The 22,784-nt window shown below is 52.3% G+C and overlaps 1 protein-coding gene across 9 annotated transcripts in view; it reads left to right on the forward strand.

Moving 5' to 3' along the window:
• LRSAM1 (leucine rich repeat and sterile alpha motif containing 1) overlaps positions 1-18,802 on the forward strand; it is a 28,847-nt gene extending 10,045 nt beyond the window's left edge. For 5 of the 9 annotated variants that reach the window (XM_052814426.1, XM_052814422.1, XM_052814427.1 and 2 more), the window contains 19 exons: positions 232-316; positions 1,692-1,813; positions 3,011-3,101; positions 4,069-4,199; positions 4,855-4,884; positions 5,942-6,064; positions 6,154-6,293; positions 6,669-6,713; positions 7,750-7,820; positions 8,600-8,699; positions 9,630-9,717; positions 10,461-10,535; positions 12,076-12,156; positions 14,432-14,527; positions 15,114-15,212; positions 16,022-16,153; positions 16,582-16,663; positions 16,977-17,125; positions 17,660-18,802. In XM_052814426.1, the coding sequence (XP_052670386.1) occupies positions 232-316; positions 1,692-1,813; positions 3,011-3,101; positions 4,069-4,199; positions 4,855-4,884; positions 5,942-6,064; positions 6,154-6,293; positions 6,669-6,713; positions 7,750-7,820; positions 8,600-8,699; positions 9,630-9,717; positions 10,461-10,535; positions 12,076-12,156; positions 14,432-14,527; positions 15,114-15,212; positions 16,022-16,153; positions 16,582-16,663; positions 16,977-17,125; positions 17,660-17,785 (1,866 nt within the window). In that variant the 3' untranslated portion in view covers positions 17,786-18,802. The other 4 variants (XM_052814423.1, XM_052814428.1, XM_052814430.1 and 1 more) reach the window with 3 other exon arrangements.
• Positions 18,803-22,784: the final 3,982 nt, after the last annotated feature.

The raw sequence follows: 22,784 nt of genomic DNA on the forward strand, positions 1-22,784 counted from the left end.
CCTACTGCTGCTGTTGGCTGTGAACAGGGTTTCTCACTGCATGTGGTAGCTAGATGTACCCTGTATCCAGGGCTTCTGGCATTTTTTTTTTTTTTAACCTAGAAAGTATTGTCTAAAAGCAATTTCAAGTTGTCCTTCTGGGCCTGAAAGTAGTCCCAACAGCATGGATGTGTAGAAGATCTGAGACTTATATAAAGAATATCTTGAATATCTTTTCTATTAATACCTTAGGTCCTAAACCTTGAGAGGAATCTTTTAAAATGTCTTCCACAATCTATAGGAGACCTTGCCCAGCTCCAGATGCTCAATGTGAAAGGTATGGCACACGTTTCTTGTCGGTGCTCTGGGCAAAGCACCATTTATTATCTGGGTCGTGTTGAGCTGCACTAGTAATTATTCCTTTCAACCAAAGCAAGCACCAAATGGTTTACACTATGAATGCTAAGGAAGAACACAAAAAGGATTTGAATTCAAATAGTTGGCAAGGCAGGAGAAATCATCTAAGCTGAAAATGTTTCCTAAAAATTCCCTGAGTTATTCGGAGTAACTAGGGTTGTTCGGCTGCTTCTTAGCAAATGCACACACTGTCTGCCTTGGTTCCCTGGCATGTGGTTTAACTCATGGCTCTTGGGTCAAACTTGCTCCGTATGATGTTTTCATTCAGCTCATTGCCTTTTCTCAAAGGAGAGGTTGTTGGGCCATCGTGCCCCATCTCAACAGCTGAAAGCTTACTTGTGTGCCTGCACACGGACAGCATTTCAGAGCCCCGGCTGCCTCATGCCTGCAGCAAGGCGAGCCGAGGGGGCTGGAGGCACACATCTTCCTCCGGGAGCATGAGACCCCCCTTGGGCTGGGAGCGCTGTGTGTGCCCTGCAAGAGGAGTCCCAGGCCAGGGTTTGCTCCGCTCTGGGTAATGATTTAGACCAACCCAAGAAATCTGTCTGTGCAGATTCAAGTGTAAGAAAAATAGCAGGTCTTTGGCAGAAGCAGTTCAGTAAAGCAAGCAGAGCAGTCAGCTTGGGTAAACTGAATTACAATTAAGTCCACCGACACCTGGAGCTTGGTGACGTGAGCCTGTGTAGCCCCGCCAGGTTTGCACAGCCCTAACACAAAGGTCACAACCGTACCTCTTTTCAAGACTCCTGGGCATTTTCCAGATATGCAGTGCCATAAATTCGGGAGAAAAAGGAGACTTTGTTACAGGGAGCTGTTGCTGAAACAGGGAAGGAAATGGAGGGCAAGGAACTTGGAAGTGCAGCTCAGTTCATTGCTGTATCTGTCTGCAGCACCTGGCCTCTGACCCCCTAGATGTGCAGTCCCACACTCAGTCCCTTTTCTCCCATCTCTGGTACTTGCACCGAAGGGAAGAAGACCCCACATTACGAATATTCTCCTGATGAAGAGCACAGATCCAGCCTGCAGCAGTGACCTCAGCTGAGAAGTTCGTTTTGGCGTGAGGAACCACTGCTGGACCTGTGCGGTGGGGCTGTGTGCAAGTAGATACTGATGCCCATTTGCCTTGGTGGGCAGTGGCAGCCTCTGGAGTTCTCGTGTGACCCACAACAGCCCCATCCCGGTAGTAGAGTATAGAAAATGAGTCATGCATATGATTATGGTTTGGTGTTCCAGCAGATGAACTTGCTGGGTCCTGCTTTGGAAAAGTTATGTGGTACTAAATGACTTTTCTCTAGGTAACAAGCTGAAGGAGCTGCCTGCTACCATGAGCGGCTTGCGGAGTTTGCGCACTCTGGATATCAGTGAGAACATGCTGCAAGAGCTGCCACGGGTGCTGGCTCACATCCGCACACTGGAGGTACGCAGCCAGCCAGCCGTGTCTGTCTCTCCCCTTTGCAGGCTGTTTGTTCTGCTGCAGGCTGCTTCCCTTCCTACTTGCTCAATACGGTAATAAATTTAGCATAGAAAGTGAATTTTTAGGGCTTGGGCAGGACCCACTATGGGGCATTGTAACAAGGCTATATGTGGTTCTTGGTGTCCAAAATAGCTTTTGCGTACTGTTCCTGCTTTGATATTTTCTGATCACTTTTTGCTGTGGCTTAATCATGACAAAAGTAATCTACAGGGAGTGAACCCCCAGGTATTTTTCTGCCAGGGCTGTCTCTCAGAGCATGAACTGTGCCTGTGGGCTCAGGTTGCCTCAGCCGCTTTCTACCAAGGCTGATTCTAAATGAGCAGATGGGATATTTCCAAGGAGGTTTTTGCCTCCATTGCCGTGAGAGATCTCTGACTCATTGTCAGCCTCTGTAGGTTTCTGGCTCCCTGGAGTGCACATTCAAAATGGAACAAGCATCAGGATTTTTATGGATGTGTTACCTTCTGGCTGCCAAACTTGTCAGTACTGAACTGTGCAAATGTCAGGCAATGGGGCTGACTCAGACACCAGCATGGAGGATGCGAATAAGTGCTCTCACAGCATTAGGCTTCACTTCTCTTGTGGGCAGTTTCTGAGATGAGGGATCTGTGCAGCTTGCTCCCCTGTGCTTGATAAAGTGGTTCTTTTCCAGGCCGTCCTGCTACGCCCTTCTCTACAGGAGGCAACATTAGGTTCTTTTGGTGGCCACAGTAGGACAAACCAGCAAGTGGTCCTTCCACTTGTTCTTACCGGTACCCCTCTTCTCTCTGTGTTCTTTGTATCACCATCCCTTCCCTGGATCATGCTTAAGGGCTTCAGCACACAGAAATTAGTAGAAAATTTCTGTAATCAAGAAGTGCCGTGCCCTCTTGTACTTAAACACAAAGTAGACATGTCTGCATGAGGAAGATGATCCACTGAAGCCCAGAAGCTCCCAAGTAAGAGACAGTGGAGTCACCTCTGAAAGGTATCGAAACACCCAGTGGAAATTCAATACAAACTCATATTTGTGTCAGAATTTAGGCTAACATGAAATTATCACTCCATAAATGAAATTTTGGGGAGCTGCAAGGATAACTGCAGTGGGACTCTGGCTGGGCCACCAGAATAACTTGCAGCTCTGTGTGTTCTCTTTTGGAGACGCTGACCTTGGATGCTTCTTCCATGACCTACCCATCACCTGATATTTGCAGTGCAGGTACAGAGTCCATTCAGCAGTTCCTCTGCAAAGGTAAGCCAGAAGAGTCTGTGGATGGTAGTGAGAACCTGGGGGACTGTGCTGTGCTCTCATTAGGTGCTGTGGCATGTTCAAAGATTGTATTAATGAAGGACAAACATTGGGTTGGCTCTGCTTGGGATGGTTTCTGATGCTCTGCACACATGGCAGGCTGGTCAGTGAGTTATGTGTCTTTGCTGGTAGACAGCAAAACAGGAGTCCTTCCTTGAGACTTGCTTCTTGCTGTCAAGCTGAAATTTATAACGGTTTTGTAAAAACACCAGAATAGCTGAGTCAGAGACTGTCTGAGTGACTGTAAGAAGCCATTGCATCTCCCTGTGATTTCGTTTTCTCATTTGTATTTTCTCAAGTGGGAGGATTAGGCATTGTCCAGGTATAGCTGCCTTGGGACAAGGAGATAGACTCAGTAGTCACTCAAGGTCCCTTCTACCCTTATTTTCTATGAGAAAGGACTTGGGGACAGCAGACTGATGGTTTGTTAAGAGAAAGATGAAACCAGATGGAAAACTCAGAGGACAAAGGTAATGTGCTGTGAGTTTGTAAACACTGAGTTTAATACAGACGGGAAGGTTTGGAAGAGGTTTTATGCAGGGGAAGTGCCTTGCCAGACATTGTGCAAATCCGTGAAATAAAAGGGCAGTCAGAACTTACTTTAATATGGGCAGTAACATTTGCAGCCCTGCAGAAGTCAACATGCCTGTACCCATGTGAAGGAGGCATTTCTCTCTGAGCAGGTTAGCTTTGATCGTCTTCCTGGTAGAAATGGGGTGGCACTATCTCCTCTCAGAACTTCTTGTTGTTAAGCCTGCCTGAGCTGAAGGAGCTCTTTTGGGTGCTCGTCTGTGTGTGGGGAGAGGGAGCACAGCTGGAAGCAGTGTCACACACCAGCCAACCCTTGTCCATGCTGCCAAAGAGGTCTTTAAGCACTAAATGTTCCCATTTTGTGTCTGATACCTTCTAGAATGTGGAATTGCATACTACCCTCCCTCGCAGTATCTACTCCCCACGCTGGAGAGTGATGGAGGAGGAACATCAGTGGATGGGGTGGACAGGGCAGTGCATAAGTACTTGGAGGAGGCGAGCGAGTGGCAGGTGAGGCTCCAGTTTGTGTGAAGTTGTGCGAGAGGGTTTTGGATTTGTCTCTCTGCTCCATCAGTGGATCTCACAGCACTTAGCACATCATCCCTCATCACCTTCCCTGCCACGAGATGTGTCTTTTAGGGTCAAGAGAGCATCAGTGCCCGGAAGCAGGCATAGCACTGTGCGTGTGGGTGGCTCATCTCCTCCCTGACAGCTGGGGATGGTGTTACCACTGCTGACTCCTGGAACACACATCGTAAAGAACTATCTTCATCCTTGAAAGCAATGATGCAGTCAAGGGACAGGGGTGACAGTGTGACACGGTGTGTGCAGCATGGTAATCCATGCATTTTTGGGGGAGGACAGCAAACTGCAGAAAAACCTTGTGATTCCCAGCTAAGTGCTAAGGCATGTCCAGCCCTACCTGTGAAAGGTGAGGCTAGGCATGTAGTTACGATAAGCTGTGCTAATTCCTGTGCTGTTTAGCAAATACGGAGTAAATTTCTTTGACCCTGGAGAAGCATAAATGACTGGATTTTGTGGCTATGTTAACCTTCTTGTGCCTCTGGTTGATGTCTTTGTTAGGGGAAGATAGAATGTGGGCTAAAAATATCTACAAAATATTGCTCCTGGGAGTAAATGTCTGCTGATATTGCTTATTTTTCAGAACAAATTCTTGGATTATGAGAAGAGGAAGGTAAGGACGAACCCCATAAAATGCTTTGTCTGCAGAATAGCTCCACTTTTTTTTATTGTTTTACCTCCCTTTATCCGGTTTCTCAGCCAAAACTGAATGTTTTGAGAACTGAGTTCTTGCAGACCCCCCACCCCGAGCTGCTCACTCCTCACTGCAGAAGGCAAGTGGAAGTGTGGGCGAGTCTGTGGCTGACTCGTCTGACACACACAGCCGATGAGCTGCAGTCTCTCTCGTGAGCGAGCAGTTCCAGTTTACATCAGTCTGTGTTTGCAGAGTTGGATCCGGGGGCTTTCACACCAGGTGGCATTTTTCTTGACTCTCTGTGCAGAAAGCTCAGTTTGTTTTTCACATGAGGTGGGCAGACGTGTGTGAGCAGTCCATGCACAGACTGCTCAGTACGTCCGTGCCCTGAACTCCAGCCCCTCAGTGACTCCTACCTTGCCCCTTTGGCTCATAGTGCCACCATTCCTATTCTCTCCTAGCGTTCCTTGTTTCTGTCCTCCGTTCCCATCACCTGGCTTCATTTTTAGTTTGCTCTTCTTTTTATTTCACTGGTCTTTGTCTCTTCCCCTGTGCAAGGCTCACTTTGAAATAATCAGAAGCTCCTGTCATGCAGTTCACCTCTCCCCTTGGCTAGAGCTGCTCGTAGCTGGCTGCTGCCTTAACTCTGTTGTCCTCGGACAAGGGAGTCCCCTTGCCATCTGGAATTGAACATGACCTTAATTTTGTCTTCCCTCTGGGTGTTTGTATCAGCTGTTTCAGTTGTATGGGTTGATGCCCAGGGACTTTGGCTTCATGACTTTGAAATGAGTTGTGGGGAGTTTGGAGACTGTCATAAAGAGAGAAGCAGCTTCTGCTTCACAGTTTTTGGGTTCACAATTTTTGGGTTCCATCCCCTAGTCAAGCATCCGGTTTGCCGTTAGGCTTGCTTTTTTGTAATCGAGGGGATTACTGTGCCTCATTTTACATTTTTTCCAGAATTTGTTCTTGCTTGGGAAGGAGCAGAGCCAGTACTCTACTGATTTCTGGCATTCATCTTTCTTCTTGCTCCTTTCAGGAAAAAAAAATGCAAGAGAAGCTGGAATTTGAACGGCGCCTGAACATGGGGCAAAGAGAACATGCTCTGCTTGTTCAGCAGATCAACAGTCAGAAGGATGAGATACTGCAGACAGTGAGAGAAGTAGGTCTTCTCTGGGCAGGCCCTGTACAAGACACTGCCTTTCTTAAACTGACCACTTTCTCCTTTGGTTCTCTCTTGCTTTGGCCTAGGACCAGATGAAGCTGGAGGAGGGTCTGACGAAGCACCAGCGCTATTTGGAGCAGGAGCGCCTGAAGCTGCTGCAGCAGTTGAAGCAAGCGGAGCAAGGCATTGCCAGCCGTATCCAGAAGCTGCTAGAGGACAACCAGAGGTAGGGTCCCGGGGTGTCTTGCAGTGATCTCTCTCTCCTGGGGGCTTGTGTTATTTTGTCCCATTTGAAGTCCCATTTAAAGGAAGTGGAATTTGACACCTTAAAAAATTGTGTTTCACACATATGTGTGCTGTCAGAGTTTTGCAGTGCTGTGGAAAAAATTTGAATTCCTCATGGAAGGTGCAAATTTGAAGTATTTGAAGGTACCACTGCCTAGATCTGCTGGATCTCCTGCTGGGCTGGTGCTGACGCAAGGTTACCAGCCTGCTTAAAGCTGCTCTTCCGTGCATGAGAAGCAAAGTCATTTTCTGCCCTCTGGGGGAGTAGGATGTCCTGCTCAGCTTGATGAAAACCTCTTGTTTTATCCTTTTTTAGGCAAAAACAAAGTTCAGACATTCTGAAATCCTTGGAGAATGAGAGGTGAGTCTCCTTGAAATAAGCTCTTCTAGAAAAGGGGCAAGAAGCTGGGAGGAGGGCTGGGACCTTCCTTTCAGAGCCACCAGTCTGAATCCACCTTAAGTCAGGGGAGGTTCATCTCATACCTGCAGCTGGTTCTGGTCACTGTTGGAGGCAAGACACTGGACTAGATGTGCCTGGTCTTACCCAGTCTGGCAAACCCCGTGGGATGGCGATTTTAGCTCTCTTTCATCTCTGAATGGCCCTAGCTATGGAGTTGGGGAACAAAACCCTGTATTCCACTATCAAGGACTAATAGAAATCCTACAGCTGTTGTTAAGCAAGGCATTTATGAAGATGGTCCAGTAATGTGTACAGGCTGGGAGGAATACATTGAAAGCAATGCTGCTATTCAGCCAACAGTCTGAGCTAGCTTTGCCACCAAAAGTGGTTGTCCCCAACTCTCCCCTGCCTATATGGTGCTCCCTCCCTTCAGCCAACTGTTTGTGCTGTGGCACAGTAAGCTGGATGGGAACACTGACCTGGCTGAAGATAATCCCTTTGTATGTCAGATGGTTTTCCAGCCACACCAGTTCTTGATCTGTTAAGTGGTGTTGTGTGTGTTTGTCCTGGGACAAGGACAGGTGAGGTGGGAACGGAGGCCAGGCTGCTGCTTTCAGTGGCACTGCTCACTTAGGTCAGCTTTAAAGTCCTTGTCAAGCCTCAAGAGAAAGGAAAGCAAAAAAGAGACTGGCACCATGTTTGGTGAGAGTGTATGCATGTTGCATAGATGTTCTGTTTCTCAGAAGGATCAGCTTTCCAGTCTAAGAAGCAATTGTCCTCATGGTTTCATGCAAAATTTATGTTGTCTCCCACAGACTTAGAGGTTCCTTACCAAGAAATCACCGAGACTTTTGTGTCTCTGATAAGCACATGGCTTTCCTGAGCAGGTGGCAGGATGAATCTGCCCAGCTTTTAGGCTCTGAGCTGAGTGGGTGGAGGAGAAGTGAGAGAGTGCTTGTTTGAAGGAGTGGCTGGATTGTTCTTGTTTGTTTGGCAGAATAAGGATGGAACAGCTGATGGCAATAACACAGGAGGAGACGGAGCATCTACGCAGAAAGGAAGTGGCCTGTAAGTCCAGACAACTCCTTGGGGTGGTAAGGTCCAAGAAAGACCTGGTTCCTCTGGAGATGTGTGGAATAAGTGGCAACCATGTGGGAGATGCTCTGTCACGCACACATTATTGCTGTGTTGCTTGGTGCAGTGGGGCAGAGCTGCAGGGGGTAGCATTGCACATGTACCATAGCTGATCCACTCCTTCCACCTTCAGCTCACTGCCGGTTCCCCTTGAGGTGCAAGCTATGGTCCCTGTGTAGCTACAGCATGTCACACAGGCAGTTTGTGAGAGTGGATATAAACACGCAAAGTGCTTCATATTTCAGAGGTACCAAACAGATGTTAACCGATCAGTTTAATGAAGCAGGAGGCGTATAGTAAACAAGAATGGTGCAAGGGAGCCTTTTCTGCTCATGATGACCAGGAGCAGATCTGCAGGGGTTTCAAGGGAAATGGGGTGTGTGTTGTCGCCCCAAGGATGGGTTACTCGCAGTGGGACAGGCAGAGCTGCAGCCTACCTGAGGGTCGGTAGGCAGTGACAAGGCTCCTCTGAGCACTGAAGAGATGTGAGCACAGGCAGAGTGGAGTTTGCTCAGCTAATTTCCCAATAAATAGCTACGATTCTTGCAGCTGAATGAGTCTGCTCTGAATGGATGAAATGGAAAAAGCAAGGACTGGTTGGAAATGAGAGAGAAGGCACTGTTAATTGCAAGTGATTGTAGCAGCAGTGGTAGATGAGCACCTGTTCTAGACACCGGCTCCTGATGCAGACTGACAGCACTTCTGTCTCCTAGCTGCCATGCAACAAATGCTGGCTGAGAGCTACAAGAACAAGCTCATCCAAATGACCTACGAGTCTCGTCGGCAAGACCTTGTCAACCAGGCCTGCTCCAGGTACAGTGGGAGATGTCTGGGGCTGGTGGTACTGTTGTAAAGTCCCTTTCTTTCCAGCAGTCTCCAGTGTAATTCCCATATATACACCCAGGAACTCCTGCAGCCACTGGAATGCAGCAGGACAGCTGTGTAAGAGCAGGTGACAATGCAATTTAAAGAAACTGTCAAACTTGATTAAATGAACCACCTTCTAACCACAAGAATATGCATATTAATCATACTTTGGATGAACTATCACTTTTTTACACTGTTTATTTTACTTTATACATTCTGCTAAATATGGAGGATGAAATTAGACTGGTCTTCTTCCTGTTTTGTTAGCCAGTTCAGTGACAAACTGTAGCACAGAACTCCTTTCCTCTCCTCCCAGGGTTGTCTCAAGGATGCTGTTTGTATATATGTAGGACTTGTTGCATTACTATAGGTACAGAGAGCATTCTGGCTCGCTCTGTTTACAAGAAGGTGAGAAATTTTAATCTGGCAGTGTCTGGCACTGAACAGAAACAACCTTGTGTGCCTGTGACCTGCCCAACAGAGGGCAGTGGGCAGACACGGACCTGCCTGCAAGTGCAGGCAATATATGGCCACATTGTCTGGGTCTCCTTCATCAGTACACCCTTTCCGGTGCAGAGTACCACCGTGCAAATTCATCACCTGAGCAGCTTGCTGGGGCAGCAGCAGCCCCTGTTTGGACTTCAAGCTGTGCACATGCAGGCAGCAGTGCTTCTGCTCTGGCTTGGTCTGTGGTTTGGTTGTAGGGAAGGAGGTTTTAAATCTGTTAGCTTTCAGCTGTGCAGTGCCATGGCTCTTCACCCTTGTTCAGTAACAAATTCCACTTTTCCTGGATTCCCTGTTGTCCGCTTTTCCTCTTGTTTGCATCAAGAGTCTCAGACTCAGCAGTAACTCCATGGCAAATCCATCTTCTTGCAGCCTAGCTGAGATGGACCAGAAGTTCCAGCAAATCCTGGCTTGGCAACAGCTGGATCAGAACAAAGCCGTTAGTCAGATCTTGCAGCAGGTAGGCAAGGGAGCAAACTGCTTGCAGGGGGGGAGCACGGGAAAGCAAGTGCATGCAAAGGCAGGATTGAGAGTGGATTACAGGAGCACAGGAGCAGCAGTGGCTGGGCTGCGTGCAAAAGTTATTTGATTTAACACTACGTGCTAAACTTTGAGAATCTCTGGTATTCTAACAAACTGACTTGGGTGGTTGCAAGAAAAATGTATTTATTTTTTAACTAGACAGCAAATTTTCAGAAGACACAGTAGCACAGACCATGGGAAACAAAACTGGTCTGATGATTAATAGAGAGGATTTTGAGACAGAAGTCCTGTCTTTTTGGCAGGTTGCCTGGGTGACTTGGGACAGGCTGCCTACAGGAAGCATTTTCAAAGCCTCTGCTCCTTTTGAATACCTCATTTTGAACCTGAGACCTCTGCAGCTTGTTTTTCAGAAGTGCTGGGCAGCCATGCCCTGTTGCACGGCCTGGGTGCTCAGCACTGCTGGAAATGAGAGGTGGGGTTCATGCAGTGTGTTCAAAATATGTGTTTGAAGAACGTGAATAAACTTCTGTGTCTGTCTGTAAAGTGGGTTTTACCTTTTGGGACTGTGGGATCTAAGTCATGGTGTAATCGGGACACTGTTGCGCGGAGGAAGCGGTGTTCAGGTGCTTGTACATGAGTCACTGCAAGGTAACAGGGTTTCTTAGTCCATTTGCAGCTGCATCAACAACCTCACTAAGCAGGATTTTGCCTGTCCCTTAGATTGAGATGCAGAAAGCTGCCTTTGAAGCTCTCCAGGTGAAGAAGGATCTTATGCACAGGCAGATCAGGAACCAGGTGAGTCAGCAACAGAGGAAAGAGCAGCCAGGAACTCAGCTCTTACCGCCATTCGATGAGACACTTCTGAGGAAGATCAAAGTGCTGTGAGCGTAGAGCAGGGTCTGGAGGAAATGAAGATCTCTCGTGTTGCTAAGAGCTCTGTAACAAAGCATTGGGCAGTATTGGTTAAACTACAGTCTCCCAGCTCCATAGGAGGGAGTGTCAATGCAGGTTTTAGATTTGTGGAAGTAGTGGAATTGCTTCAGTCATCTCAGCACTAATGTGGATGAAGTGCTGGAGAGTGGTTGTTAGAGACAGACCTGCATTGGCTCTGTGGAGGTGATCTGCAATTGCAGCTACTATTTCCTTCAGGTTGTGTACTTAGCAGGGCTGCTGTTTCCACATGAGTCCACTGCATCTCCATCCAGCACATCGGAACTGCACCTTGTGCCATAAGTTCACCTTTTCTTTCCCATTCTTGGCCTGCCTTTCTGAGCTCCATTCTGCAGAAGGTGCAATGCTATAGTCAGGGGGGAAGAGCAAGAGCTGGTGGAGAAAGTAGTGGTGGTTGATGCACGAAGATGGGAAAGTAGCGGTGGTTGATGCACAAAGATGGGTGGCTGGTTTCTGACACGGTGCTCCAGAATCTTCCCTCTTGTGATCTGACACTAGCGGAAAAGTCTTGGGTCAGCAGTTGGTGGATAAGCTTAAGAGCTTGAATATATAGAGTCACTCAGTGACCAGTCTCTGCTAGAAGCCTTTGGATTGTGCGTGCGCAATCCAGGAGATGAATCTAACAACTCTCCATTGCTTGAGTTCATCAATAAGAGCCCTGCAGTTTGCTTGCACTTGCTCTGTGAACAAAGGGAGTTTGTTCCTTGATACCATGGCTGGACCTTTTACTGTTAAAATCCATCCCACCTCACCAGCATCCTGCACAGGCAGTGAATGAGCAGGAGTCCTGGATACTGCCTGCTGCAGAGCCCCGGTGTCAGCAGGGATTTCGTGGTCAGTGGCACACATTAAGCAGCATGACCTGGGGATGGTAGATGGCCTGCAGATAGGTGAGCTGGGCTTTCATCTTGGCTTTGCTGTGGGATCTTGGGCAACTCACTTCACCTCTCTGTGTCTCAGTTGCCCCACCTGAAAAAGCATGTATCATTATGGGATCTGCTGGACCATGTAGAAACCAGGACCCTGCCCCAGTTGATCTGCAGTTTGAGCCCTGGTGTTAGGAGGACTTTGACAATCAGTTGCTGCCTTCCAGAGTGGCTGCAAAAGGTTTGGCTGAACAAACTGATTGCAATGTGCTTCTAGACTTGAACAGAAGGTTTTTAGAGTAGAGAGACAACTAGAGAGCGGGGAACACAGCTCCTCAGGCAAAAGACAAAGAGTGACCCTAAAAGCATGCATCACAGAAGGGCATTAGCAGGCTCCCAAACTTCTGGGCGGCTCTGCAGTGCTGTCCCTCCCAGAGCAGCAGTTAGACTTCATTTTAAAAGAGCATAAATTAAAGTCATTTCAAATGTCAGTAAAAAATGTTTCATCTTCTGTTTAGATTAAATTAATAGAAACAGAGTTATTGCAGCTGACACAGCTGGAGTTAAAGAGGCAAGAACTGGACACAGAGACGCTGCAGGTATGTAGGGCTCTGGGGCTGCCCCACCACCCTCTCTCTGCTCTGGGATCGCAAAAGCTCCACTTGCTTCTTTTGCTCCTTGCAGTTTCCAGATGGTTTTATGCTTAGTCAGAAGGGTACTTACCCACAGGACACCACAAAACCCTCTTTGTCATGGTAACATGGGAACATTGCTGCTGCTCCTAAACATCTCGATGCATTTTCAGGGGAGAGACAAACGAGCCGGCCCTGATAGCAATGGGCAGTTCCAGGTTTGCTGGGTGGGGAAGGATTTTGCGATCCTTTTGGCTGTCCCAGAAACACCTGCCTGCCGTGCATCGCATGTCTTCTTACATTTTTGTGTTGTGTTTTGTTTTTAAATACGGCTGTCAGCTCTCCCCCTTCATTTCTAAGCCTTGTCTCCCAGGCTGCTCTGCCCCACCATCCCACCATTCGATGGGCTGACTTCATCAGCAGTCACACGTTGAGGAATATCAAGTTTGGCTTAAGCAGCTTGGCTTTAAGTTTTGTTATTACACCTTTGCATCAGTTGTTTTCTTGTGTGTGCTGTTTGCCAGATAAGGTCACCTGTTTAGTGAGCCCAAAATCAGTAGCAAACACCATATACTTTTCAAGGGTAGTGCACCCAGCAGGCTGGTAAGCACTGACTTAAGACAGGATAGGCTCTGAGCCCTGTGCTGGACACCCTGAAGTATAAGATTTGGGTTATGCTACCTTAATTCATGCAGCTCCTCCATATAACGCTGCAGTGTTGGAGGCCTGATTGTGGGGGACCACCCGAAGTTCATGCAGGAAAGACCAAGGAACCCCAGGCAGATGTAGTTCAAATGACACTGGACTTGGGTGATTCCTGTTAGGTGACCACAGGAGTTCCAGGGGAGTGCAGAAAACAAAGCTCTGCCCTCGTACCTGTCTGCAGCCCAGCTGGCAGCACGGTACATTTGCAACTTCAGCACCTGATGCTAAGAAACAAGGCAAAACCAGCTTTATCTCTCTGGATGCCCCCTGCCATTTGGTAGTCTACAGCCCAAAGGTTCCCTGCTGTGACTGAGCCCCCCCCCCCCCCCGCCAGTGCACGGGCAGTGCCCACAAAGTGCTTCAGCAGAAGCTTTTCTGCAGTCATGCTGGGTACCTCCCGTACAGCAGACAGTTGCTTCCTCCCCCAATACACAGATGCTTTAGTAAAGAACTTGATAAATCATTGGAAAGCAGGAAGTGTTGAGAAACACCCTGAGAAGGGGAGGCGTTTGCACCAGTCTCTTGCGAGGTCATTCTGGGAGAGTGATCCCAGTGGCATGTTCACAGTGCAGGTGGGCAGGAGAGCTCATCTCAAGGTTAGCTGAAGCTGCCTGGGTTTCTCGCCTGGAGCAGCTCCCATGTGTCGTTGGTTGTCCCTCTGACCTCTGTGGAGGTCCTGACGCAGCAGAGCTTTCCTGCCTCCATCAGGGCACAGCATCGGCTAATGGTGGGGTTTGCCTGTGAGAGGCAGGCATTAAACAGAGGACCTTGTCCCTGTGTAGGGTCCAGATGCAAATCAGTGAAGGTTTCCCCGCAGTTGTTCTTTAGGAGGTCAGCCCCTTAACAACATCTTGTCCCTTTGTCTGTGGACATCTGAAGTCCTTGTGGCCGATGCCTACTGGCTTCTGCTCAGTTAATGACCCTCCCAGCAGGTATGAGCTAGCTGGGACTGACCCATGCAGAGATGCCACATGGTCTGACGTTCCCAAGACAATTAACCGCTCCTCACTTCCCAGTGGTGTGGCTGCAGCAATCACTTACCTTGCCCTGGTACCTGGCAGTGCTTGCTGCGAGACCCCAATGAAAGCAAGCTTTCCAAAGGCATGGGGAGGTTGTTACCTTACCTGTCCTGCATACCTGCAGGCTTCTAGATGTAGTTTCAGGTGGTCTTTCTCAGTTAAGGAGGGGGACCATGAACACTTGTAATGCCATTGACTGAACTTCTGACGGAGCGATGAAGAGCTGCTGCAGGCCAGTGCAGTCTGGGGCTGCTGGGGGTGTGCTGAGGGTTGGCACCACCAGGTAATGGTCAGTGCAGGACCAAAAGAAATGGGTGCAGCTGGGGTCTGCCATGCCAGCTGCTAGGAGAGGGTTCAGGCTGTCTGCTCAGCTGGTCTGAGGGCTTGTGGAGCACAGGGCTTCCACATGTGCTGTGACTGTTTTGGATATGGTAAGTGCTTTGCTGGAAATCGGGGCAGGGTGATTGCTTGCAGCTATATGGTATGAAGATGTGGATGCCAGAGTCCTTCTGTTGCAGGGGACGATCACAGAGCAACGCCAAGCACTCGGCTACCTGCTGCAGCAGCTGCTCAAAGAAAAGAAGCAAAGGGAAGAAGAACTGCGACAAATACTGGTAACAAAGGCCCCTAATGAGGTGCTCTAGATGAGGAAGCACGTGGGCTGGCTGCAGGGAGAGAGTCCATGGGTCAGCACAGGGATAAAGGGGAGCAGAGGAGGGCTCTGAGGGGTTGTGTCCAGATCCAGAGACTAATTTAACTTCAGAAAGTGCTAATGTAAGCTCTCAGGGGCACAGTTAGCATCACTCCCTGGTGCAGCATGAGGCACCATCATCATCATCAATCTTCCCCGTCAGGAAAGGGAGTCATAGGGAGGGATGATTCACAATCCCGCAAGGTCCTTGTGTGTGGCCTTGTAATCCTGGAGACCTGCAGACTCTCTTGAGCTTCAGTCCAGTGTCTGGGGCAAAGTGACCAGAGGGATGCACAACCCTAGACTAGATGTGGGGATCAAAGTGGGATCAGCCTGCAGAAAGCCAGAAAAGCCCATCCTACCGTAGCTGTACCCATCGCAGTGCTCTGAACTGGCCCTGCATAGCCCAGGCTGTTGGTTTCCCCTCCTACACATCCAACTTAGGCTACCCTAAATACTGCTTGCAACGTTATCTCGGGCTGTTGAATGAATGAGTTTTTGGTTTTCAGCTGGAAATGGAGGCAAAGAGCGAAACAAAACAGGAGAACTACTGGCTGATCCAGTACCAGCGCCTGCTGAACCAGAAGCCCCTCTCCCTCAAACTCCAGGTCGTTGCTGCAGTTAATGCTTTAGCTGTAGCTGTGCTTTGCTCTGCAGAGCATGGGGGGGAGCGAAGGCAGCCTTGCCTGGACCCACAGGTTCAGCTAAGGCAGGGAGCAGGGCACAGACCCCTTGCACAGGCTGACAAGCCAAGGGAGGCCCTGGGCTGCCCATCGTGCTCTGAGTGGGGCTGCCCAGCAGCCTCTCTCATTCCTGTACATTGGAGGTTATGGGGCAGCCCAGGTCTCTAAGGAGCCAGCACCTCAGCTGTCTGGCACCAGGAGCTGCCATCCCACTGTCAAACTGCTTGCCAGGAGCAGAGGACTCACTCTGAGCCCCTTCCAGGCAGGGCTTTTTGTTCCGGCTAAGCACCCAAACGGCTCTGCTTGGGTCCCCAAATTCCCCTGTAAATCTGTCTGAATGCAGCAACTCCTGTCCTTTCCTGCCCTAACGTATTAAGCCAGGACTTCGTGCTGTTAAAATACCCACAGGGTGGCCACGAAGGGATGGATCTGAGCTCTGCCTGTGCTGCATATTGGCTCGAGTTTGCAAAGCAGGTGCTGTTGCAGACATTGGCTGCAAAAACAGTTATGTTTTATTCTTCCCAAAACACAGTGTTTTAAATTGTGCTCATAAAACACCTAAGGCTGGAGCTCCTCCGGCTGTTGGGCTTTTGAGCTTTAGTGTGTTCAGGGATGCAGAATGCTTCGAGCAGGGCAGAGGGCAGGAATGAGCACACTGCTGCCTGCCTTGCTGCTGCCTGTCCCCGTGTTTGTTCTCGAGAGCGAAGTCTGGGAGCTCACCTTGTGTTTTGCAGGAAGAGGGCTTGGAGCAGCAGCTGGTGAACCTTTTAATCGAGCTGTCTGCTGAACAGTACGTGCCAGTCTTTGCATACCACCGAATATCCTTGCAAGCACTCAGCACCATGACTGCCAGTGACCTGGAAAAGGTACAAGACAGCAGATACACAATGCAGGACAACACCAACTGAACCTGCCCTTTCTCTGAGCCCAGCCGTGCTCGTAGCTATGCCCATGGCAGGTCTGGCAGGAGCGAGTGTTGGTGCTCCTTTGTGTCACCTCCCAGCAAGGAGAGGTGCCAGTGCTGCTCTGTGCCCTGTCCCAGTGAGCGAGAGCTCTCCCAGAGCACTTGCAGGGTGAGCTGTAGCTTGGCTCTGTCTTTCAACATCCCTCAGATGCTCTTTGTAATAGAAATGGCACTGGTGGAATTCCCTTATCTGGCTTTGACACCTGATGGAGGTGCTTCCCTTGGCATGGCCGGGTCTTGCCAGCAAGGCCCAAGCGTTCGCAGTGTCCCCTTTGGGACATAAGTCTCCTTTCCCCTCCGAGAGCTAACAGCCCTCCTCTTGCACCGCAGATCGGCGTGACGGAGACTGGCCTGCAGCGTGCCATCCTCAAGCGAGCTCAGGATATCCTGGCTGTGGCCAAGATGATCCCAGGTACCACCAGTTCTTTTCTGCCTGGTCTTTGATACATACACTCGCAGCAGGTACCTGAGCCTTGAACAGAGAGATCTGCAGGGCCAGATGCCTCCCTTTGGGGAGTGGAGCCATGCAGGGCTGGTCTGTGAGGAGGAGTGGCAGGGCAGGGAGTGCTGGCAGAGCTCGGGGTGCACTGTCAAGCTGGTCCCATTGACTTTCCTATTTATTGGAGCCCTGAGCGCCCATCTGCCTGCAGCCATCCCCATGCATGCCAGGTGGGTAGGAGATGGGCAGCCCTCCTGCTGCTCTGAATTCCTGCTTGTGGTTGCAGAGCTGCTGAGGACGGTGGATGCTGAGGTCCTTGCGGCTCCAGAACCCAGCACTCCCTTTGAGGAGCCTCCGAGCCCTATGGTCCTGATGGCTCCCCCGCTGCAGTGGGAGGAGAAGAAGTCGGAGTGCGTTGTCTGCATGGAGCAGGAGGTGAGACCCCGGCACACGTGTAGTGCTGGAGCAGGGGGTGGAGTGAGGGTAGCATCCAGCACATCCCCCAATATCTGTGTCCCTAGCCTGGCCCTGAGCAATGCCTGGATGCTCATCCCTCCAGCTCCGGAGCACAGCCTGGCTTAGGCATTGCAGCAGAGAGGAAGGCATGGCAGGGCAGGGCTCCTTGCGGGCTTGGGAAGGAGCTTGCCGAGCTCCTGTGCCAGTCTGTCCACAGAGCAGCCGTGGGAAGCATTTGAGGGGCTGCTTGGTCCAGCCCTGACCCGTGTTCTTCCCTCAGGCCCATTCCACTTGTGCTCTTGGCACAGCCCAGAGCCTCATGCACACACAGCAGTGGGCTGTGCCCAGGGATGGGGCTTGGGCTTCAGGGCTCTGCCTCCCATGCTGTGACACCCCGGGTGATCCCCATCTTCTCCAGCCCCATTTCCTCCTGTACTGGAGTATGGTGGTGCTGGGATGAGTGTTACGGGACAGCAGCACTCTCCATGGCCTCTCCTCTGTCTCTTCCCCCAGACCCAGATGATTTTCCTGCCCTGTGGCCATGTCTGCTGCTGCCAGACCTGCTGTGAGCAGCTGCACACTTGCCCGCTGTGCCGCAAGGACATCACACAGCGCATCCGCATCTTCCACAGCAGCTAGAGAGGGTGGAGGAAGGTGAGGCTGCCCGGCACTGCCTCTGTCACCCCCTCCTGGGGTGATGCCCCTCTCCTACTCTGTGTCAGTATTAAACAGACACTTGCACAGCATGACCAGCACTGCTCTCCCCGTGCACGGCCCCGGGCTGGCTGCCAGCTGCACCCAGGAGTCTCAGCATCTGCCATGTTCCCCGATGGCTTCTCAGCCTCTGCCTTGGGTTCCCTCTTCATCTGCATCCCCTCCTCCTGCCCACCCAGCATCCTCTTGCCTGGGAGCATTGGGTGATGGAACTGGGTGCACCTGTGGCCCCTCCTCTCTGGGTAATGCATTTGCCTTCAGAAATGCCCCTCACTCAGCAGGGACACAGTTAATGCCATCTCTGAAGCCACCGTGACCTTGCAGCTCCCCTGCTGTGGCCGGGGCACTGCTATGCTCCTGCATCGAGACCTGTTGCCCAGAGGTGGGTGAATCTCCTGTGGGAGGACTCAGCCAGGGGCTTGCGATGCTCTGGGGTGCTGACAGTGCCTTGCACCTATGTCATGCCAAAGGTCTGGGGCTTCTGTTGTGGAGATCCACAGGAGTGTGTTTGGGGCTGCAGCCATGGGCAGCAGGTGCCAGAGCAGAGTGAGGAGCTCCCCGACCCCAAATTTGTGCTGGTGGTGTAGGGGAGAGGCTGCAACGGCCCCAGCTCCGGGACTCGAGGGACTTGCTCAGGCCAGAGGAGCCCAGTGGGATCTCTCATCCAAAAAACACATGCTGGGAGCAGAAAGTGTTGCTGCCACCTGACAGCCAGCACAAGTCCAGCAGTGAGCGGGTGGGCTGGGGCTACGCGCGGTGCAGCTCTGCATTGCCTCTGTGCATTGGCACGCGGGTAGTTCTCCATTGACATTAATAAGTAACCATCCCAGTGGTCTTTTGTCTCTTGACCTTGAAGTATAAAATGCAGAGATAAGCCTGGTCCCACCACAGCCCTCCCCCCAGGAAAAGCTAATAAAAAGCAGCTGGTTTCTGCTGGTGGTTGTTTGCTGCCTTTTTCCTTCTGGAGGGGGAGGACACTTGAAAGCTAGAGGCTGCGGAGCGGTGGCAGAGCTGCCATGTGCCCAGCTGTCCCGGCATCACCTCCTCCTCTCCCACGTCAAACTGGGGACAATTTGAGGATCTTGGATTTCTCCAAGGGTGTTGCTCGCTGTAGAGCAGCCCTGGGGATTTCCAGGCAGCGGGAGAGCTTGAACCCTCCACTGGGGTCACCTCGTGTGCTGTGCTCATGCAGAGCGTCCCTGCGGGTCACGTGCATGGCCTGGTGGTGGTGGCCGGTGCGCAGCGCGGTGTGCCACCCGCAATCCTGGGGGACGTGCTGCAGCAGCAGAGCCGGGCCAGGTCGGCGTGGCCCTGGCTGAGCCCTTTGGCACAGTCCCGGGGACATTTCCCTGCTGCAGCCTCTGCATTTGTGTTGAGCTGCTGCTGCACGTAGGAGCCAGCAGGTCCCATCCAGGGACTTGCTGGGTGCTTTGGTGGGGAGCCGGCAAGGGGGACACACGTGGGAGCAGCTGGTAATTGGAGTGCAGTAAGGGGGGGCCCTGGCAAGGATGCCCTAATGAAGGCAGGAAGGCTCTTGGAGGGGCTCACCCACCTGCACCCTCCCTGCTCCCCCTTGCCCAGCTGGGGTGCAGGCAGCAGAGCTGCTTGGCATTCCCCAGGATCCGGGAGGAGGAAGGAATCAGATGCCGACCTGCCAGCGGATGAAGCACAGTGAGGCAACAGCAATGGCATGTCCCAGCCATCCTCTGCAGAGCTGCAGCCCTGCAGAGTCCCCCACCCCGCACCCAGCTCCACCAGGGCAGCCAGGGACCACGCTGGGAGTCCCACGTGTGCGGCTGGAGAGGGAGGCGAGGACCCCAGTTCTGCTGGCTGCCCCGAGACCTGCTCAGCAGCAGCGATGCTGCAAACCGCCCCCTCCATCCCATCCCCTCAGCGATTGCCGATTGCCTTTGTGCCCCAGGCTGTGCTGGGGGGGGTGGTAATGAGTGACAGGAGCTCAGGGCAAGGTCCGCTGCCTACCCGTAAATAAGTGCTAGTCTTTCCCGGAGCAGCGGCAGTGCTGGGCTGCCCTTCGTCCCCAGGGCCACCGCAGCCCCATGTAGCTCCAGGGCCAACCCCCCTCAGCCATGTATGGAGACACCACAACCCCTGGAGCATCACCTGGGAGCCTGGGGACTGCCAGCTTGTCCCCACAAAGTCATGCCCTGTGTCACCCCAGGCTGTGCTCAGGCATTTTCAGAGATTGGGGGGAAAAAATAAAAAAATAATGAAAAAAAAATATCTTTGTCCTTCGCCCGCATCCAACCTACAGCAGCGCAGGGGCTGTAGTAGTTTGCAGCCGCCCTTTACTTGGCAAACGTCTCATGCTGTCGGCATGTCCCTGCCTGCCAGGCTGACCTGAACCCTGAGACGGTTGTGCCGGTTGCTGGCCAGGGCCATCTCCTGTGCCAGGTGACACATATGCCCCAGGTCTGGCATGAAATGGATGCGCGGGGGGGGGCTCTTGTCCCTCACTGCTGAGCTCATCCCAAAATAAAATACCAGTAATAACCCGCCACACGCATTCTGCTTGGGAAATAGTAAGGAGATGATAATGGATTTGGAAAGAGGAAGGGGAAGAAAAGCAGTTTTTTTTGGGACAGCCCCTTACCTAGGGCGGTGGAGGAGGAGCGTGTCGGTCCAGTGCCCACTGGGCACCCTGGGGCCAGACTGAAGTTCAGCAGGGGGGGTGGCCACCCTTGCCCCCCCCCCCCCACCTCCCCAGCCACAGCCATCACCCGCCTCCCGCCTTCAAAAGCAGCAGCGGCCAGGCTGCGCTTGCCCTGAGCGCCATGGCGGCGGGGCCAGAGGCCAGCGGGGAGTGCGGGATCTGCTACGAGGCATATTGGGGTGCCGGGGGGGGCCGAGCCCCCCAGCAGCTGCCCTGCCGCCATTCCCTCTGCCTGAACTGCCTGCGCAAGCTGGTGTGCCATGCCACCACCGTCGCCTTCGTCAGCTGCCCCTTCTGCAGGATGGTGACGCTGGTGCCCGAGCTGGCTCTGGGTGGTCCTGGGGCGATGCCAGCCTCAGGGACCCCACGTGGGGAGGAGGAAGAGGAGGAGGAGGGCAGCGTCACCCCTCCAGACACCCGCCAAGCGTCGGCACGCTCTGTGGCCGTGGAGGTGGCATGCACGGCTCACGCCCCCGTCTTCGCAGTGAGCGGCATGGTGTCCCCCTGCGGCCTCCGCCGTGGCTCTGAGGCACCCGGCACCTTCGTGCTGGGGCTGCTGGGGCGGGGGCTGCTGCTGGACACGCAGCCCCCCCTCGCCTCCATGGAGAACCTGCGCCTCGGCTTCGCCGCTGGTATCCTCGTCCTCATCGTGTCCACCTTCTTCCTGCTCGTCTTCCTCAAGTAGGTCCGGATGGGGCAGAGGGGCTCCCGTCCCGCTCCGCAGCGGTCTCCGCTGCTGCCCCTGGGGTGGCCAGGATGGACCCAGCGGTGGGTGAGGGACTTCTCAGGCCACAGACAGCTCGGCCCCAGCCAGGCGGGCAGGGAGAGGGCTAAGGATCTAGCCCAGGCACGCAGGGGCCGCAGGACACTCGGCTGCCCCACACATGAGCCCCGGGGCATCAGACTCTCTAAAAATTAACTTATTGGAACGCTTTCCTTCACCCCCTGGGGTGTGGCTGTGCTCGTGTTGTGTTCATAATGTTCCTGGCATCTCTGGACCCTGCGGCGGCAGCTCAGCGGGAGTCGCGGCGTGGGGCCATGCATGCTTGCTGGTGTCACCATCCCAGAGGCTGGGAAATTCCCCCGATTGTGCTTCAGTCCATCTCATCAGGCAGCGAGGACGGGGTAAAAAGGGATGGGAAGGGTCCCATAGTGCTTTTCTGTGGGTGAAACTGTTCAAAAGCAATTAAAAAAGCCCTTTCTCCTTGAGAAGAGAGCCCGGTGTTGTGCACACAGAGGGACCGAGGCAGCTGAGGAGGGGCACAGCCCTACAGAGACATGAGACATTAAAGGCAGATGTGGGCCCAGCGCTGTCTCTGGTTGTTTTTCCGTGCATCCGAGGCAGGGAGAGTTTTGCACCAAGAACAATGCGCCACCTTTGCTCTCAGCAGGCAGGGGAGGGACTGGGTGTGATAACCAGGGCCCAGGGATGGAGAAGGGGGTCCTCACCTTCCCCCAGCCCCTGGGAGAAGCAGGAGTTGAGCCCCATCTCCACCCAGCAACACCCGCTCAGGCACATCCTCAGCAAGGTCCCTCCCTCTATGGTACACCCACCTCCTGGCCACAGATCAGCACCCAGAAGCAGAAATAGCCCCTTCTCAGCCCCCCACGACAGTATCAGCCCCCTCCTCAGGACCTGGCACCTCCATCACGCCTAGAGCCTGCTGTCCCCCCAGCAAGCCCAGAGCTTTCTCATGCTCTCCCTTCTGGCACCCAAGACAGGCGTGCACATGGGCGCAGAGGACAATCAATCTATTTTAGGTCCTGAGACTGAGCCAGAAAAAAAACCTGGGAGCTACAGGCCTGGGTCTAGGGAGATGCCAACGTGGGGAATCGGTTGTGTTACGTGCTGTGGCTGCTTTTAGAGGGACAAGTTTCAAATTTCAACTCCTGCACCCCAGTCTGTGCCCAGAGCAGACAGGCACAGCAAAGCTGCGATTTAGCTAGGACACCTGCTGAGCAGGCACCTTCCTGCATCCACAGAGCCAGCTGCAGGCTGCTGCACATCCTTGCAAGATGCCCAAGGTCCCTCTCCCCTAAAGCCTGATGGAGAACCAGCGAGTGATCCCTGCGTACACCACCATTATCTTTTGTACTTCAGCTTCTCACACCGACACGGTACAACACGACAGCCTGAGGTGCCACAGTCACAGTGCAAAGGGACCTTCTCTCCTTTCCCAGGAGAGGGTTTTAACAGCAGAACACTCCCAGAAGAGTTTCTAGATCAAATTATTCCTGATTTGAGTCAGAGCA

The sequence above is a fragment of the Harpia harpyja genome, chromosome 19 (genome assembly GCF_026419915.1).
Source record: "Harpia harpyja isolate bHarHar1 chromosome 19, bHarHar1 primary haplotype, whole genome shotgun sequence".
Lineage (NCBI taxonomy): Eukaryota > Metazoa > Chordata > Aves > Accipitriformes > Accipitridae > Harpia > Harpia harpyja.